Source organism: Rhinoderma darwinii, chromosome 1 (genome assembly GCF_050947455.1).
Source record: "Rhinoderma darwinii isolate aRhiDar2 chromosome 1, aRhiDar2.hap1, whole genome shotgun sequence".
NCBI lineage: Eukaryota > Metazoa > Chordata > Amphibia > Anura > Rhinodermatidae > Rhinoderma > Rhinoderma darwinii.
The window spans coordinates 139,953,249-139,970,760 of NC_134687.1; the positions used below are offsets into that span (position 1 = coordinate 139,953,249).

The window sequence follows — 17,512 nt, forward strand, 5'->3', positions numbered from 1 at the left end:
ATCAGTCAAGTTCAGTTTACATGTGTATGAAGAAGACATCATTTCAAAGATAAAATAAAACTTTGAAAAGTAGTTCATCTTTAGAAAAATAAATGTCGGAGAATGATTCCATCTGCCAGGATCCGTGGCTTCCCACAAATCATCCCCGTTCTGAGAAATGACAGCTAGCACCGATGTCACAGGCTGCTCATTAGAAGGCGGCAGCAGCGCTGGTGCAAATGAGTAGACGCAACACTGCAGAGTGGGTGCTCAGCTACAAGAGGAGCAGTGCGCTCTGTGGCCATAGGGGGCGCTGGAGTCTAGACACACAGCTCACGCTTGCTGTAATATCGTGGAGGGAGGGGGCGCCAGAGAGTCACACGCACGCTCAGTAACTTGGTGTCTAGTCAATCGCAGAGAAAGCCATGGACAGCGATGATGAGAACGTGGAGGAGACGGTAGAAGGTGGGTGCTTTGTGTCTAGATTTGCAGCCTGGGCATATTGTAGTGATCAAGGTCTGACATGTTTACAATCACGTGCATTATAAATTAGGGTCTTCCCAAAAAGGAAGTGGCAGAGCCTTGCTGAAGAGTGGGGGAGGAGGATGTTGTGTACAAAGTAACATAGCAGCACAATGTGATGCAAGTTGCTGTAACGCTCCTATAGAATGTTCTGACTAGATCTATGTGGGGACTTCTATATACAGTTTATCCGCAGGAGCTGCACATCTAGCCCATAGAAGGGAAGGGGTGGACAGCATGGTAGGGGGAGAGGAGTGCATGCTGTCAGGGATCCAGCCACTGGGTGACAGTAAGATTACATAGGCAGGGATCCACTTCCTGTAGATCCATAACAAGCTGTGTAATCTGTAAAACAGCAGGTTGCATACTTTAGATAAGATATAAATAAACAAAATGTCCTAATATGTTAAAATACTTTTTGCTCACATGTGAATGAATCTAAACATTATGATACTATGGCAACACTTTAAAGCATTAAAGTAGAACAGTTAAAGAACGGCTTTGAGAAAAGGTGCATGAGAATCTATGTGAAAAACCTGGTGCTAGAACAGAATATACACAATCATGAATAAATGTATAAGAATATACGTGAATATGTGTGAATAACATGCATTGTTTGAATAAATCATGATGTCTTAATTTTTAAGCCACAAAGGGTTTTTATCCCGTGACGGCTACTGATCGTTTGAATGTAAATTGGACTGCTGTGCACCGGTGTGTTCGCGGTTTTTTTCACTACATATATGTGCACACTACACGTGCAACTATTGTATACTGACCTGACGAAGGGACCAGTCCGGTCCAGAAACGCATTGTCGTCTTAATAAAAGATCTCCTAGATCCTACTCACTTGACTCCGTTCCTGATCCTCTTCAGCCTGGCGCCGATGCCCGTAATTAGTCTGCATTTTTCTTCTTACCTTCTGACTAGTAGGCAGGGATCCATAACAAGCTGTGTAATCTGAAAGTGTACAGAAATCCTGGAGCTTCCTGGCCTAGGATTGCATAGTTCCACATCAGGCTACAACATGTACATAATAACCACTTTCTCCAGGTAGGAACATGTACATGGCAATCCACCATAATACTGCGATGTCAACATTAATGTCACAATGATTATATACTAAACAGAAGATGTGATCTTCACATAATGTTTCCCCACCAAGTGTTCCTTAGTGACCATGGGACTAAGTGGAAGAACATTTGTACGTTCCTAAAATTCTCAGTACTCTTCTTTGATATTATTCAATGTAAAAAATACCAAACTAAGTTGTTGCACAGGTGAATCGGGACAGGAGTGGGGTTAAAGGGAATGTGTCACTAGAAAAATATTTATTTATTTTTTAGTTAAACTGTTAGTATATAAATGATTATACATTGTTATAATTTTTTCACAAGTCAGGAAATATTATAAATTAGATTCTAATTTCTAACATTTCCATGTGCTGGTCACTAGAGGGAGCAATTCCCAAAATTGCAGCATTGCAATGTGGTAAAGCATCCTCATTGCTTTATGCTGCAAATTTGGTGTAGACACACATGCTCACACAATTCCCCCTCCTTTATCCTGGCTAGTGCCAGAAGAAAGGAGGGGGTTGAATGTTCAAACCTCCTACACTGTGTGCCGCCATTTTTTGAGCGAATGCACAGTGTAGGAGGATTACATACAGTGTAATCACGCAGTATAACACTAACATACACAAACATAACTCCGCTGCCTCAGCTCCGTCCGCTCCCAGTCCTTGCTTCTGAACATATGGATGGAAGCCGCGACCGGAAGTAGTCATCTTACTGTCCGGCCGCGGCTTCCGGTCCACATGAAAATGGCGCCGGATGTCGTTCGGCCGAAGACCTTCCTTTTGGACTGTGTGGGAGCGGCGCATGCGCCGTTCCCACACAGACAGCGTACGCTATAGTGAATGGAACGGCTCCCGTTCGCATTCACTATGTGGATGTATGTGCCGTATTCCATCTGTGTATGTGTCGTTAATCGACACATACAGAGATGGAAAAAAAATGCCAGCCCCCATAGAGAAGTAAAAGAAAGAAAAAAGTAAAACACAAATAAAATGAATTTTAATAACATACTAAAAGCAAAAACATATAAAAAAAATTTTTCCCGTGACACCTTCCCTTTAAAGAGACACCATAATCGCAGAACGCCCCTCCTCCGCAGAAAATACTGCATGTTTATATGTTTCTGTTAGTTACAATTATCACTGATAAACTACAACTAAGGGCTGAAATGGAGGTATGGACGACTATTGTTGGAAATTATCTTATAATTGTGTCCACAGATTAGCATTGGATGTTCGCATTCTTTTTCTTGTGAGGTTTGCGGGATGAATAGGCCCTCTGGGAATTACTGATATAAGGACTCCTTTCCCATCTGACTCTTGCTATGTTCTGTCTATAAATAACAAGTCAGCGTTGCCTCGTCTCGGCTGTTTTCATGAACATGTCATAGCTGGCCTGAGAGCAGAAAAGTAGAGAGCGGTAGTGTATTTGTAGCACAGATGAAGTCTAGTTGTATTCAGGGCGCTGGTAATAAAATATTAACATAAGCGGTTTAATAACCCTACACCATTATCATTCATTATAAATAATAATGATCCCACACCTAAGGATCATGGTCCTGCAGGGATTCCCATACCTCTAGTTTATCTTAGAATCTGTGTATCCGCAACTAGATAAATAAACCACGTGCAGAAAGCTTTGTTTACACTAAGCGCTAATCTTGGATATCATACTGGATATTTTATATGTAAATATTTAACTAAGAAAGATCTACAGTTTATTTGCTGATTTTCGGGTAAGACCAGGGATTCTTCTATGGTACGAGGGCTAGGAAATTACCAGGTGACCATTCCTAGATTACTGTAGATGGGTCTTTGATCAGGGGTTTATTCTGAATCTGCGGTTTTTTCCTAAAATGGGGAAAGTTGACTTCTGCCTCATAGTGTTTTGCTGTCCTCTGGATCAACATTGCAGAATAATATACTGAACTGGATGGACATATGTATATTTTCAGCCTTACAAGCGAGGTGTTTTTGTTTTGTTTTTTCAGATGGAAGTATGTTCTTAAGGCTAGGTTAACACATCACACAGAGTTTTTTGCAGGAGGAAAATCTGCCTCAAAATTCAGTTTGCTTGCACGCCGATTTTTGCTGCGTTTTTCGTGGCATTTTTTACCTGTGACCATTGAACGCCGTTAGCAAAAAACGCAGCGAAATATGCATTCTCTGCCTCCCATTGATATCAATGGGAGGTCAAAAGCATAAAAGCCCGAAGATGGGGCATGTCCTTTCTTTTTCCTGCGAACCAATTTTTCTGCTCGCGGGAAAAAAAAAACGCCTCCGCCGCCCATTGAAATCAATGGGAGGTATTTTTGGGCGCATTTTGCAGCGCGGTTTCCACGTCCGAAAACTCAGCGTGAACTGGCCCTTAGATATCAGAGGAAAAGGAGAATTGGTTAAAGGGTTAATGTATCTACACCGAGGTACATCTCCAGAGGGCTATTAAAAAAACAAACAAAAAAATCAATTCTATTAACTCCACAGAAGCCATCACACCCCTTTCATTCCTCTGACAACTCCTCATAGGCTATGATTTTTTGTAAAGACTCTGGAAATGTACCCTTCAGTGGATATCTAGGGTACCTCCTGAAGTAATAAGTTCATTTCTATAGGACAAGAGTGGCTTTGATATCTGTACCGACTAGAAGTGTGTGGGTCATTTAACCCCTTCAGGACCCAGCCTGTTTTCGGACACAGCCGATTTTTTCAAATCTGACGTGTTACTTTATGTGGTAATAACGTTGGAATGCTTTTACCTATCCAAGCGATTCTGAGATTGTTTTCTCGTGACATGTTGTACTTTATGTTAGTGAAAAAATTTTGTCGATAATTTTGGTATTTATTTCTGAAAAACACCACAATTTAGAAAAAAATAGCAAAAATTAGCATTTTTCTAAATTTAAATGTATCTGCTTGTAAAACAGATAGTAATACCACACAAAATAGTTACTAGTTAACATTTCCCATATGTCTACTTTATGTTTGCATCGTTTTTTGAACATTCTTTTATTTTTCTAGGACATTACAAGGCTTACAACTTTAGCAGCAATTTCTCATATTTTAAAGAAAATTTCAAAAGGCTATTTTTTCAGGGACCAGTTCAGTTCTGAAGTGGCTTTGAGGGCCTTATATATTAGAAAATCCCCAGAAGTCACCCCATTTTGAAAACTGCACCCCTCAAGGTATTCAAATCAGCATTCACAGTGTTTTAACCCTTTAGGCGTTTCACAGGAATTAAAGCAAAGTAGAGGTGAAATTTACAAATTTTATTTTTTTTGCAGAAATTAATTTCTAGTACATTTTTTTTTTTGTAACACAGAAGGTTTTACCAGAGAAATGCAACTCAATATTTATTGCCCAGTTTCTGCAGTTTTTAGAAATATCCCACATGTGGCTCTAGTGTGATAATGGACTGAAGCACCGGCCTCAGAAGCAAAGGAGCACCTAGTGGAGTGGATTGTGGTGCCAAAACAGTGGAAACACCCCAAAAGTTAGCCCATTTTGGAAACTACACCCCTCAAGGAATTTATCTAGGTGTATAGTTAGCATTTTGACCGCACAGGTTTTTCGCTAAATTTATTAGAATTAGTCTGTAAAAATGAAAAGCTACTTTTTTCTGAAAAAACATAGAAATTTTTAATATTTACAAGAAATAATAAAGAAAATGCACCCCAACATATGTAAAGCAATGACTCCCGATTACGGTAATATCCCATATGTTGTAATAAACTGCTGATTGGACCCACAGCAAGGCTCAGAAGGGAAGGAGCGCCATTTGGATTTTGGAGCACGGATTTTGGTGGATTGGTTTTCGGTTCCGTGTCGCGTTTGCAACCCCCTGGAGGGACCAAAACAGGGGAAACCCTCCAAAAGTGACCCCATTTTGGAAACTACACCTATCAAGGAATTTATCTAGGGGTATAGTTAGCATTTTGACCACACAGGTTTTTTGCAGAATTTAGTGGAATTAGGCAGTGAAAATGAAAATCAACTTTTTTTTCTGAAAAAGCATAGAAATTTTAAATTTTTACAAGGAATAAAGGAAAAAAAGAACCACAACATTTGTAAAGCATTTTCTCCTGATTACGGCAATACCCCATATGTGGTAATAAACTGCTGATTGGACCCATTGCAGCGCTCAGAAGGGAAGTAGTGCCATTTGGATTTTGGAGCACGGATTTTGATGGATTGTTTTTCGGTGCCATGCCGCCTTTGCAACGCCCTGGAGAGACCAAAACAGTGGAAGCCCCCCAAGTTACCCCATTTTGGAAACACCCCTCAAGGAATTTTTCTAGGGGTATAGTGAGCATTTAGACTCCACGGATCTTTTGCAGAATTTATTAGAATTAGGCGGAGAAAATTAATATCACAATTTTTTTCCACTAAAATGTTGCATTTTCTCATTTTCACAAGGGATAAAGGAGAAATAAACAACCAATTTTTATAAAGCAATTTATCCCGAGTACGGTCATACATTTTTTTCATTAGAAATGAATTAACCCTTTCAGGACTGATCCATTTTTTGCTTTCTTATTTTCGTTTTTCACTACCCGCCTTCCAAGAGCCATAACTTTTTTATTTTTCCGTCAGTAGAGTGATGTGACGGCTTATTTCTTGCGGGAGGAATTGTAGTTTCTATTGATACCATTTAAAGTTCCATAAAAAGTACTGGGAAACTGAAAAAAATAGGAAAATATAGTAATGTAGGAAAAAAATCTGATTCCATTTTTTGGGGTTTTAGTTTTTACAGCTTTGGCGGTTTAAATTATTTAAGTTTTTTACGGTGTTCACCGTGCGAGTTAAATAATGGCATATTGTAATAGTTCGGCCTTTTACGGACGTAGCGATATCAATTCTGTTTATTTTTTTACATTACTTTTGAAGAAAAATGGGAAAAGGTTTTTTTTTTTTTGTAACTTTTTTTTTTTTTTCTCACTACTAATAACTTGAATTCTTCTACACATTTTATTAGTCCCCTTAGGGGACTTGTACCAGCGATCATTGGATCGCGGGTACAATATGCTGCGATACTAATATATAGCAGTATATTGTTATTTTTACAGGCTTCTGTAACCGCATGATCACTGTTCCTGTCCGTTAGTCCTGGGTGTCAGCTCTAATACACAGCCGACGCCCGCAGCATATGGAGCGGGCTCAGCACGTGAGCCCGCTCCATACATCACCCCCGCACCATGACGTGCTATTAAGTCATAGTGCGCAAAGGGGTTAATGCACAGCGGATGGTGTGAATATTACAATTTTGCACTGATATGCCATTTTAGTGCATAATATGTTGTGCCCAGTTTGTGCCACTGAAGACAAATACCTCATAAAACGTTAAGCGGGTTCTCCCGGGTATGGTGATGCCATATATGTGGGCGCAAACTGCTGTTTGGGGACGCTGCAAGGCTCAGAAGGGAGGGACGCCATTTTGCCTTTGGAGCGCAGATTTTGCTTGGTAGTTTTTCTGTTTTGGGTTTCGCTGGTATTTCAGTTTATAATGTGGGGGCATATGTAATCTGTACGGGGTACATGAGGGTATAATAATGCGGTAAATAAATAATAATTCATAGATGTGTGGCCGGTGTCGCACTGATAAATGGCGCCCGATCTTATCCGATTTTGGAACACTCTGCACATTTTGCATCGCCATATTCTGAGAGCCAGAACTTCTTTATTTTTTCACCACCGGAGCTGCGTGAGGGCTTATTTGTTGCGGGACAATCTGTAGTTTTCATTGGTACCATTTTGGGGTACATGTGATTTTTTTTTTGATCACTTTTTATAAAAAAAAAATTCAAGCCGGGTGACCAAAAACAAGCAATTCTGACAATGTTTTTTAGTTTATTTTTTGCGGCGTTCACCGTGCACTATAAATGACCATTATATTTTATTCTGCGGGTCGGTACGATTACGGCGATACCATATGTATATAGTTTTTTTTATGTTTTGCAGCGTTTGCGTAATAAAATCACTTTTTTATAAAATAATTTTATTTTCTGTCACCATATTCTGAGAGCCGTAACTTTTTTATTTTTCAGTCAAAAAAGCGGTGTAAGGGCTTGTTTTTTGCGGGACGGGTTGTAGGTTTTATCGGTATTATTTTCGGGTACATGCGACTTTTTGATCACTTTTTATTCTCTATTTTGGGAGGGGTGGTGACCAAAAAATAGCGATTCTAGTGTAGTTTTTTATTGATTTTTTTTTTTTTTCACGGGGTTCATCGTGCAGGAAAAACAACATTATAGTTTTATAGCTGGGGTCGTTAAGAACGCGGTGATACCAGATATGTGTACTTTTTTTTAACGTGTTCATTTTTTTCCTATAATGAAAGACTTATTATAGGAAAAAAATGCAGTGTTTATATAACTTATAACTTTTATTTTTACAACTTTTTTTTAAAAACATTTTTATTCATTTTTTTTTACTTTTTTCACTTGTCCCACTAGGGGACACTTAGACTTGCAGCTTTGATCGCTGCTGGAGTACATTACACTACACACGTAGTGTAATGCACTCCAACTGTCATTGTGACGTGACAGTCACACTGACAGGAAGTCTCGGAGGAGCGGCAGGAGGCTGCTCCTCCGAGGCTTCCGTACATGGCAACCCGGAGGTCATTATCTGACCTCCGATTGCCACGACAAGCATCGGTAGCCCCGACGATCACTTCGTGGGGGCTGCCGATGTGCTTCAAACCACTTAAATGCGGCGACGGCAATCCGTCGCCGCATTTATGGGGTTAATTGCCGAAATCAGCGGCGATGGTCCGCTGACCGGCAAGGCTGGAGTGTCAGCTGTCGGGGACAGCTGACCTCCCGGTTCCCGGACACTGTCCGTTAGGACAATGTGCTCCGGGAACTACTCCGCAATAGTACGTCCTGATGCGGGAACTAACACCTCTGCAGGACGTACTATTGCGGCGCAGCGCGGGAAGAGGTTAAAGAGGCTCTGTCACCAGATTTTCAAACCCCTATCTCGTATTGCAGCAGATCGCCTGGTGCCGATGTGTCCTCGCTCGTCCGACACGATGCAGGACCTGGGGCAGGAAGTGACGTCACAGCGTGATCTCTCGAGAACACGCTGTGTGTCTGTGCACTGCCAGAAGCTGGGTGTTAACGAAGAGAAGTGGATGATGCTGATTAGTCAGCTTCATACACTTCTATTCACAACGCCCAGCTAGTAAAACAAGTAAAAACGCCCAGATGTACACACACAATACACGCCCAGTTGTAAATAACTTTAAACACGCCCAGTTGTACTTAAGAAAAGCTCATTTGCATAAATATAAAAATGCTCATAACTTGGCCAAAAATGCTCGTTTTTGAAGGAAAAAAAAACGTTACTGTAATCTACATTGCAGCGCCGATCTGCTGCAATACGAGATAGGGGTTTGAAAATCTGGTGACAGAGCCTCTGTTCGCGCTCCATGACGTAATAGTACGTCTCGGGAGTAACGGCCGTTTCGGCCGTCTTCCCGACAAATACAGGAGCTGTGACAGCTGCTGTCTGGTACAGCAGCTATCACAGCTCCTACAGCGGGGACCGATCGCTGTGTCCCCGCTGATTAACCCCTTAAAAGCCGCGTTCTATAGAGATCGCGGCTTTTTAGGGGTTAAGCTGCCATAGCCGGCCTGCTACACGATAGCGGCCGGCGATGGTGACTATGGCAACCGGACACCAAACAATGGCGTCCGGCTATGCCATAGACGGAAGCCTAGTGGGTCCTGACAACGTCAGGACCCACTATGCTTGCTGTCAGTGAGTAGCTGACAGTTCTAATACACTGCACTACGCATGTAGTGCAGTGTATTAGAATAGCGATCAGGGCCTCCTGCCCTAAAGTCTCCTAGTGGGACAAAGTAAAAAAGTTTAAAAAATGTTAAAAAAAGATGTGTAAAAATAAGAAAATAAAAGATTTAAAAGTAAAAATCCCCCCTTTTCCCTTATCAGTCATTTATTATTAATAAAAATATATAAACAAACAAGTAAACGTATCGCCGCGTCCGTAACGGCTTGAACTACAAAATTATTTTGTTATTTATCCCGCATGGTGAACGCCGTAAAAGAAAATAATAATAAACCGTACCACAATCACAATTGTTTGGTCACTTCACCCCGCAAAAAATGGAATAAAAAGAGATCCAAAAGTCGCATGTACCTAAAAATGGTATTGAAGGAAACTACAGTTTGTTACGCAAAAAAGAAGTCCTCGCACGCCTTTATTGGTGGAAAAATAAAAACTTTATGGCACTTAGAATAAGGTAACACCAAAAGTGAGTGATTTATTACAAAACGTATTTTATTGTGCAAACGCCATAAGACATTAAAAAAAACTATAAACATCTGGTATCGCCGTAATCGTATCGCCCCGCAGAATAAAGTGAATATGTCATTTATAGCGCACGGTGAACGCTGTAAAAAAAATAGAATAAAAAAACAATAGTAGAATTGCTGTTTATTAGTCACCACGCCACCTAAAAATAGAATAAAAACTGATCAAAAAGCCGCATGCACCCCAAGAAAACTACAATGAATTCCTCAAGGGGTTTAGTGTCCAAAATGGGGTCACTTTTGGGGGGTTTCCAATGTTTTGGCACCACAAGACCTCTTCAAACCGGACATGGTGCCTAATAAAAAAGAGGTCTCATAATCCACTGGGTGCTTCTTTGCTTCGGAGGCCGGCGCTTCAGTCCATTACCGCACTAGGGCCACATGTGGAATATTTCTCAAAACTGCAGAATCTGGGCAATACGTATTAAGTTGCGTTTCTCTGATAAATCCTTTTGTGTTGTAAAAAAAATGGTATAAAGAGGATTTTCTGACAAAAAAAAAATGTACATTTCACACCTACTTTGCTCTAAATTTCTGTGAAACACCTAAAGGGTTCATAAACTTTCTAAATGCTGTTGTGAATACTTTGAGGGGTCTAGTTTCTAAAATGGGGTGTTTGATAGGGGTTTCTAATATATAGGCCCCTCAAAGCAACTTCAGAACTGAACTGGAACCTAAAAAAATAAATAAATGAGGCAATACTTCGCTTCTTACATTATACTGATAATGAGCCGTGCCCACCCCGAGGTGACCCCAGTTTTGACCGTTTGTATAAACGGAGACCCCTATTAGACCGTTTCAGTGCCCGGTTTTCACAAGCATTCACCCCCGAGACGTGTATTTCTATTGATGAGTCCTTGGTACATTTTAAAGGGAGGGTTCAATTCCGTGAGTACCTGCCGGGTAAGAGGGCAAGGTATGGCGTGAAGATGTATAAGCTGCGAGAGTGCATCAGGGTATACCTACAAATTTAGGATATATGAAGGAAAGGCCACCCCCAAACCAGACTGCTTCCTGGACTACAATAGGTACATGGGAGAGGTGGACTTGTCAGATCAAGTCCTGAAGCACTACAGTGCCATGCGGTGTGGTATAAGAAGCTGGCCGGGCACATCATACAGATGGCTTTGTACAATGTGTACGTGCTACGTCGATGTGCAGGCCAGACGGGAACTTTCCTGGAATTTCAAGAGGTGATTATCAAGAACCTAATCTTTAGGGACCAAGAAGGGGGGGCACCCAGTACTTCTGGAAGCGGGGCCACACTCATCGTACCAGGGCGGCAACACTTTCCAGGAGAAGTTCCCCAAACTGGCAAGAAGGGTAAAAGTCAAAAGAGGTGCAAAGTCTGCTATAAGGGATGACACAATATATCAATGTGACACGTGTCCCGAATAACCAGAGCTCTGTATGAAAGAGTGTTTTAAAATTTATCATACATCCCTTGGTTTATAATTTACCCCAATTTTACTTACCCTGACGCCCCCTGCACAGCTTATCCCCCCTCGTCTTTCCTCTCTGAGCCCTGCTGTGTGCCCAGGCAGCTGATAACAGCCACATGTAGGGTATTGCCGTACCCAGGAGAACCCACATTACAGTTTATGGGGTGTAGGTCTCCTGTCAAAATGCTCACTACATCTCCAGATGAATGCCTTAAGGGTGTCGTTTTTTAAACGGGGTCACTTCTTGCGGGTTTCAACTGTACTGGTACCTCAGGGGCTTCTGCATACATGACTTCGCACTAGAAAATCCCCAGTAGGCCAAATGGTGGTCCTTTCCTTCTGAGCCCTCCCATGGGCCCAAACGGCAGTTTATCACCACAAATGGGGTATTGCTGCACTCAGAACAAATTGCGCAACAGATTGGGGTATTGTTTCTTGTTAAAATAAGACATTTTCAGCCAAAACGACATATTATTTGCAAAAATAATTTTGTTTTCATTCCCAGCCCAATTCAAATAAGTTCTGTGAAGAAATTATTGGGTCTAAATGGTCACATTATCCATAAATGAATTCCTTGAGGGGTGTAGTTTCCAAAATGGGGTCACTTCTGGTGGGTTTCCATTGCTTTGATACCTCTGAGGCTCTGCAAATGCGACATGGCACCCGAAAACCAATCCAGCAAAATCTGGACTCCAACAAACACATAGTGCTCCTTTCCTTCTGAGCCCTCCCATGGGCCCAAACGGCAGTTTATCACCACAAATGGGGTATTGCCACACTAAGGACAAATTGGGCAACAAAATGGGGTATTTTGTTCCCTGTGAAAATAAGAAATTTTGATCACAAATGACATTTTATTGGAAAAAATTTCATTTTTTTCATTTCACAGCCCAATTCAAATACGTGCTGTGAAAAAACTGTGTGGTCAAAATGGTAACAACAACCATAAATGAATTCCTTGAGGGGTGTAGTTTCCAAAATGGGGTCACTATTGGGGGATTCCTACTGTTTTGGCACCTCAACACCTCTTCAAACCTGGCATGCTGCCTAAAATATATGCTAATAAAAAAAGAGGACTCAAAATGCACTAGGTGCTTCTTTGCTTCTAGGGCTTGTGTTTTAGTCCATGAGCGCAGTAGGGCCACATGTGGGACATTTCTAAAAACTGCAGAATCTGGACAATACATATTTAGTAGTGTTTCTCTGGTAAAACCTTCTTTGTTACAGAAAAAAAAATGAATAAAATTGAAATTCAGCAAGAAAAATGAAATTTGCAAATTTCACCTCCACTTTGCTTTAATTCCTGTGAAATGCCTAAAGGGTTAAAAAAAACTTTCTAAATGCTGTTTTGAATACTTTGAGGGGTCTAGTTTTTAAAATGGGGTGTTTTATCAGGGTTTCTAATACATAGGCCCCTCAAAGCTACTTCAGAACTCAAGAGGTACCTTAAAAAAAAGGCTTTTGAAATTTTCTTAAAAATATGAGAAATTGCTGTTTATGTTCTAAGCCTTGTAACGTCCAAGAAAAATAAAAGAATGTTCAAAAAACGATGCCAATCTAAATTAGACACATGGGAAATGTGAACTAGTAACTATTTTGGGTGGTATAACCGTCTGTTTTACAAGCAGATGCATTTAAATTCAGAAAAATGCTATTTTTTCAAAATTTTCTCTACATTTTGCAATTTTTCACCAATAAACACTGAATATATCGACCACATTTTACCACGAACATGAAGCCCAATGTGTCACGAGAAAACAATCTCAGAATCGCTTGGGTAGGTTTAAGCATTCCGACGTTATTACCACATAAAGTGAAATATGTCCGATTTGAAAAATGGGCTCTGAGCCTTAAAGGTAATGTGTTGCCAGCAAAACATGTTTTGTTTTTTTTAGTTAAACAATTAGTGTATAGGTGATTAAACATTGTTCTAATTTTTTTTATTTTTTTCACGAGTCAGGAAATATTATAAATTGGATTCAATTTATAATATTTCCCAGCACTGGTCACTAGATGGAGCAATTCCCAAAATTGCAGCATTGCATGTGGTAAAGCAACCACATTGCTTTATGCTGCAAAATTGGGAAAAAATCCCTCGCTCTAGTGAGCTCTCAGAATCCCCCCCTCCTTTATCCTGGCTAGTGCCGGGAGAAACGAGGGGTTTGAACGGTCTAACCTCCTACACTGTGTGTCGCCATTTTTTGAGCTAACACACAGTGTAGTAGGTTTACATACAGTAGTAAACACACACTGAAACACGAACATACATAGAAATCACTTACCTGCTCCAGTCGCCGCCGCTCCCTCCGGTCCGTCCGCTCCGTCTGCTGCCGCTGCTCCATGTGGACAAGTCCGGAAGCCGCGACCGGAAGTAGTAAAATCGGGCTGTGTGGGAGCGGCGCATGCGCCGTTCCCACACACACGGCGTACACCAAAGTGGATGGAACGGGCCCCGTTCGCAGTCCCTATGGGACTGGAGCTGCCGTATTCCATGTCTGTATGTGTCGTTAATCGACACATACAGAAATGGAAAAAAAAATGGCAGCCCCCATAGGGAAGAAAAAGTGTAAAAATAGACAAAAGTAACACACAAACACACAAATAAATATAAACGTTTTTAATAAAACCCTAACATACAACTGATATATAAAAAAAAATGTTGGTGACACTGTTCCTTTAAGGCCAAAACTAGGCTGCGTCCTTAAGGGGTTAAGAAGCTTCTAGTTTAGAAAAGTTTAGACCTTTCCTGGCGTAATACATAAATAATTTCATAAGCATCATAGTATGTTTTGTAGGAACTAGTGAGTTATGCCTATACAACCTGTCCCCTTTCTCATGTCATAGTGGGTAGCACTAGATAGCTGGTGTATTTTCAGAAGATTGACTGGGATATTTTATAGGACATGCTAGTATATTTTCAGTAAATATGGTTGTTATTTTAACCTATGTAAATTGTAATCTGGCTGATAATTTCCAATAAACCTCTGTGTGTGTGCCCTCCAGTACCTGTGAATTACTTCCCAGACAGGTTGCAGTCCTGACAATAATCTTCTTTACTGGTAGTAGACGGCAGGGATCTGCTACTATGCTCCACAGCAGACAGATAAAGAGAGATTAGGAAGGAGAAAAATAAAGGGTTTACAGAGGCTTTGTCACCAGATTATAAATGCCCTATCTCCTACATAATCTGATTGGCGCTGTAATGTAGATAATAGCAGTGGTTTTTATTTTGAAAAACGATCATTTTTGAGCAAGTTATGAGCAATTTTAGATTTATTCTAATTAGTTTCTTAATGACCAACTGGGCGTGTTTTTACTTTTTACCAACTGGGCGTTGTGAAGAGAAGTGTATGACGCTGACCAATCAGTGACCAATCAGCGTCATACACTTCTCATTGTTACAGTGTGAATGTGCAGTGAAAGTAGCTGGGCTGGAACAATGAGAAGTGTATGACGCTGATTGGTCAGCGTCAACTAATTAGCATAAATCTAAAATTGCTCATAACTTGCTCAAAAAATGATCGTTTTTCAAAATAAAAACCACTTATCTACATTACAGTGCCTATCAGATTATGTAGGAGATAGGGCACTTCTAATCTGGTGACAGAGCCTCTTTTACGACTGTAAAATACTGCTAGACTCAGTGGCTAGAGCATGGTGGACTATACTGTGAATTCGGAAATTCTTCAGACCCTTTCAATTTTCACATTTTTGCAAATTTATTAAACCTGAAAAACTCTAATTTCGCATGGACATAAGTATTTAGACCCTTTCCTGTGACACTTGAAATTTTAGCTCTGGGGCCTCCCATTTCTCTAGATCATCTTTTAAATGTTTGTACACATTGACTGGAGTCCACCTGTGGTAAATTCAATTGATTGGACATGATTTGGAAAGACACACCCCTGTCTATATAAGGTCTCACAGCTGGCATTGCATATCAGAGCAAAAACCAAGCCATGAGGAGGAAATAACTGCCTGTTCTGCTCAGAGGCAGGATCGTGTGGAGGCACAGATCTGGAAAAGGGTACAAAAAACATTCTGCTGCACTGAAACTTCCCAAGAGCACAGTGGCCTCCATAATTCTTAAATGGAAGAGTTTTGAACAACCAGGATTCTTCCTAGAGACGCCCCACTTAGTAATCTGGGAAGAAGGGCCTTGGTAAGAGAGGTGACCAAGAACCCAATGGTCACTGAGATCCAAAGATCCTGTGTGCAGATGAAAGTTGACTTTCTGGAAGTTTCTATCACTGCAGCACTCCACCAATCCGGGCTTTATGACAGAGTGGCCAGAAAGAAGCCTCTCCTCAGTAAAAGACACATGAAAGCCCATCTGGAGTTTGCAAAAAAGCGCCTAAAGGTCTCAGACTGTGAGAAACAAGATTCTGTGGTCTGATGAAACCAAAATGTAACTTTTTGGCCTTCATTCTAAGCGTCATGTCTGAAGGAAACCAAGCAGTGCTCATCACCTACCCAATACCATCCATACAGTGAAGCATGGTGGTGGCCGCATTATGTTGTGGGGGTGTTTTTCACAGGTGGCTAAATGTTCACCTTCCAACAAGACAATGACCCTAAGCACACAGCCAAGACAGCACAGGAGTGGCTTAGGGATAACTGTGTAAATGTCCTTGAGTGGCCCAGCGAGAGCCCTAACTTGAACCCAATTGAACATCTCTGGAGAGACCTGAAAATGGCTGTACACGGACGGTGCCCATTTAACCTGACAGAGCTTGAGAGGACCTGCAGAAAATCCCCAAATAAAGATGTGCAAACCTTGTGGCATCATACCCAAGAAGATTGTAGGCTGTTATCGCTGCCAAAGGTGCTCCAACGGAGTACTGAGTAAAGAGTCTGAATACTTATGTCAATGCAATATTTTAGTTCTTCCTTATCAATAAATTAGCAAAATTTACTAACATTCTGTATTCACTTTCTTGAACATGTTTGTAAACTGGTAGCAGGTCATATAAATAAAGTGTAATCATGGTATAATGAAAATATAAGCAACTAATATACTTTTGATTTAATTCCTCACTATTTACAAGTTCTCTTTTTCCTGTTAGGGCCAGTTCACACAGAGTTTTTTTATGCGGAAACTGCGCCGCAAAACGCGCCAAAAAACGGCCGAAAATGCCTCCCATTGATTTCAATGGGAGGCTGAGGCGTTTTGTTTTTTTCCGCGAGCGGAAAAACCATCTCGCAGGAGAAAGAAGGGCCAATGCCCTATCGGGCGTTTACGCTTCTGACCTCCCATTGACATCAGTGGGAGGCAGAGAAAGCGTATTTCGCAGAGTTTTATGCCTGCGGCGCTCAATGGCCGCGGGCGAAAAACAGAGAAAATCGGCGTGCAGGCAGAGCAAAATCTGCCTCAATTTTGAGGCAGATTTTCCTACTGTAAAAAACTCAGTGTGAACCCAGCCTTATACTTACAGTGTTTTCTATAATTGTATGTAGTTGAGGCAATCCTCTGTGTGCTAAATGTAGTCACACAAACATCTCTTATCTTTAGAGTTTGCTACAATGCATCGGTGTCGATAAAATGCAGATATATGCCTGGATTCTGGGCTGTAAAATGGCATCTATAGCAGTGGTCCCCAAGCAGTAGCTTGCGACCTCCAGTTGAGTGGCTCTGAGTTATGGTCATATCTTACTGTTGCCAGAGCATATGTCAACACTATTGTCAATGTCTAACTATTGAACATTGTCTATTTGCATGGTATAAAACGCTTGTAGCACTACAAATTGGCACACGTTGATGTATTCCCCACAGTGTATCTAATAGACGCTCTTTCAACCGGGTAAAGAGGTCTGTCCTGGTGAGAGACTAATTTTAAGCTCCCAGAACTGCCACTAAAAGAACTGCCTTTAAAAGGGCCTTAGGCCTCATGCACACGACCGTAGAGGTGTGCACGGTCCGTGATTACGGCATGGACAGGCTGCATCCGCGGGCAGTCCGCAATCGTGGACTGTGCACACACACAAGATGTGCATTGACTTCAATGAGCCCGGACCACAATTGCGGACCATATAATATGTCCTATGTTTTTTCGGTCCGGGCTCCTGGCACGGACCGCGGAAACCTTCGGCCCATAGGATAGCATGTTTTCTATACTATCCGCAATTGCCACTAGTATGCGGCCGCAAATGCACGGTTGTG

General features: G+C 41.3%; 1 protein-coding gene across 2 annotated transcripts in view; it reads left to right on the forward strand.

Moving 5' to 3' along the window:
• Positions 1–256: 256 nt before the first annotated feature.
• SETD7 (SET domain containing 7, histone lysine methyltransferase) overlaps positions 257–17,512 on the forward strand; it is a 58,478-nt gene continuing 41,222 nt past the window's right edge. For both annotated transcript variants that reach the window (XM_075849704.1, XM_075849703.1), the window contains exon 1: positions 257–444. In XM_075849704.1, the coding sequence (XP_075705819.1) occupies positions 405–444 (40 nt within the window). In that variant the 5' untranslated portion in view covers positions 257–404. The remainder of the gene's footprint in view (positions 445–17,512) is intronic.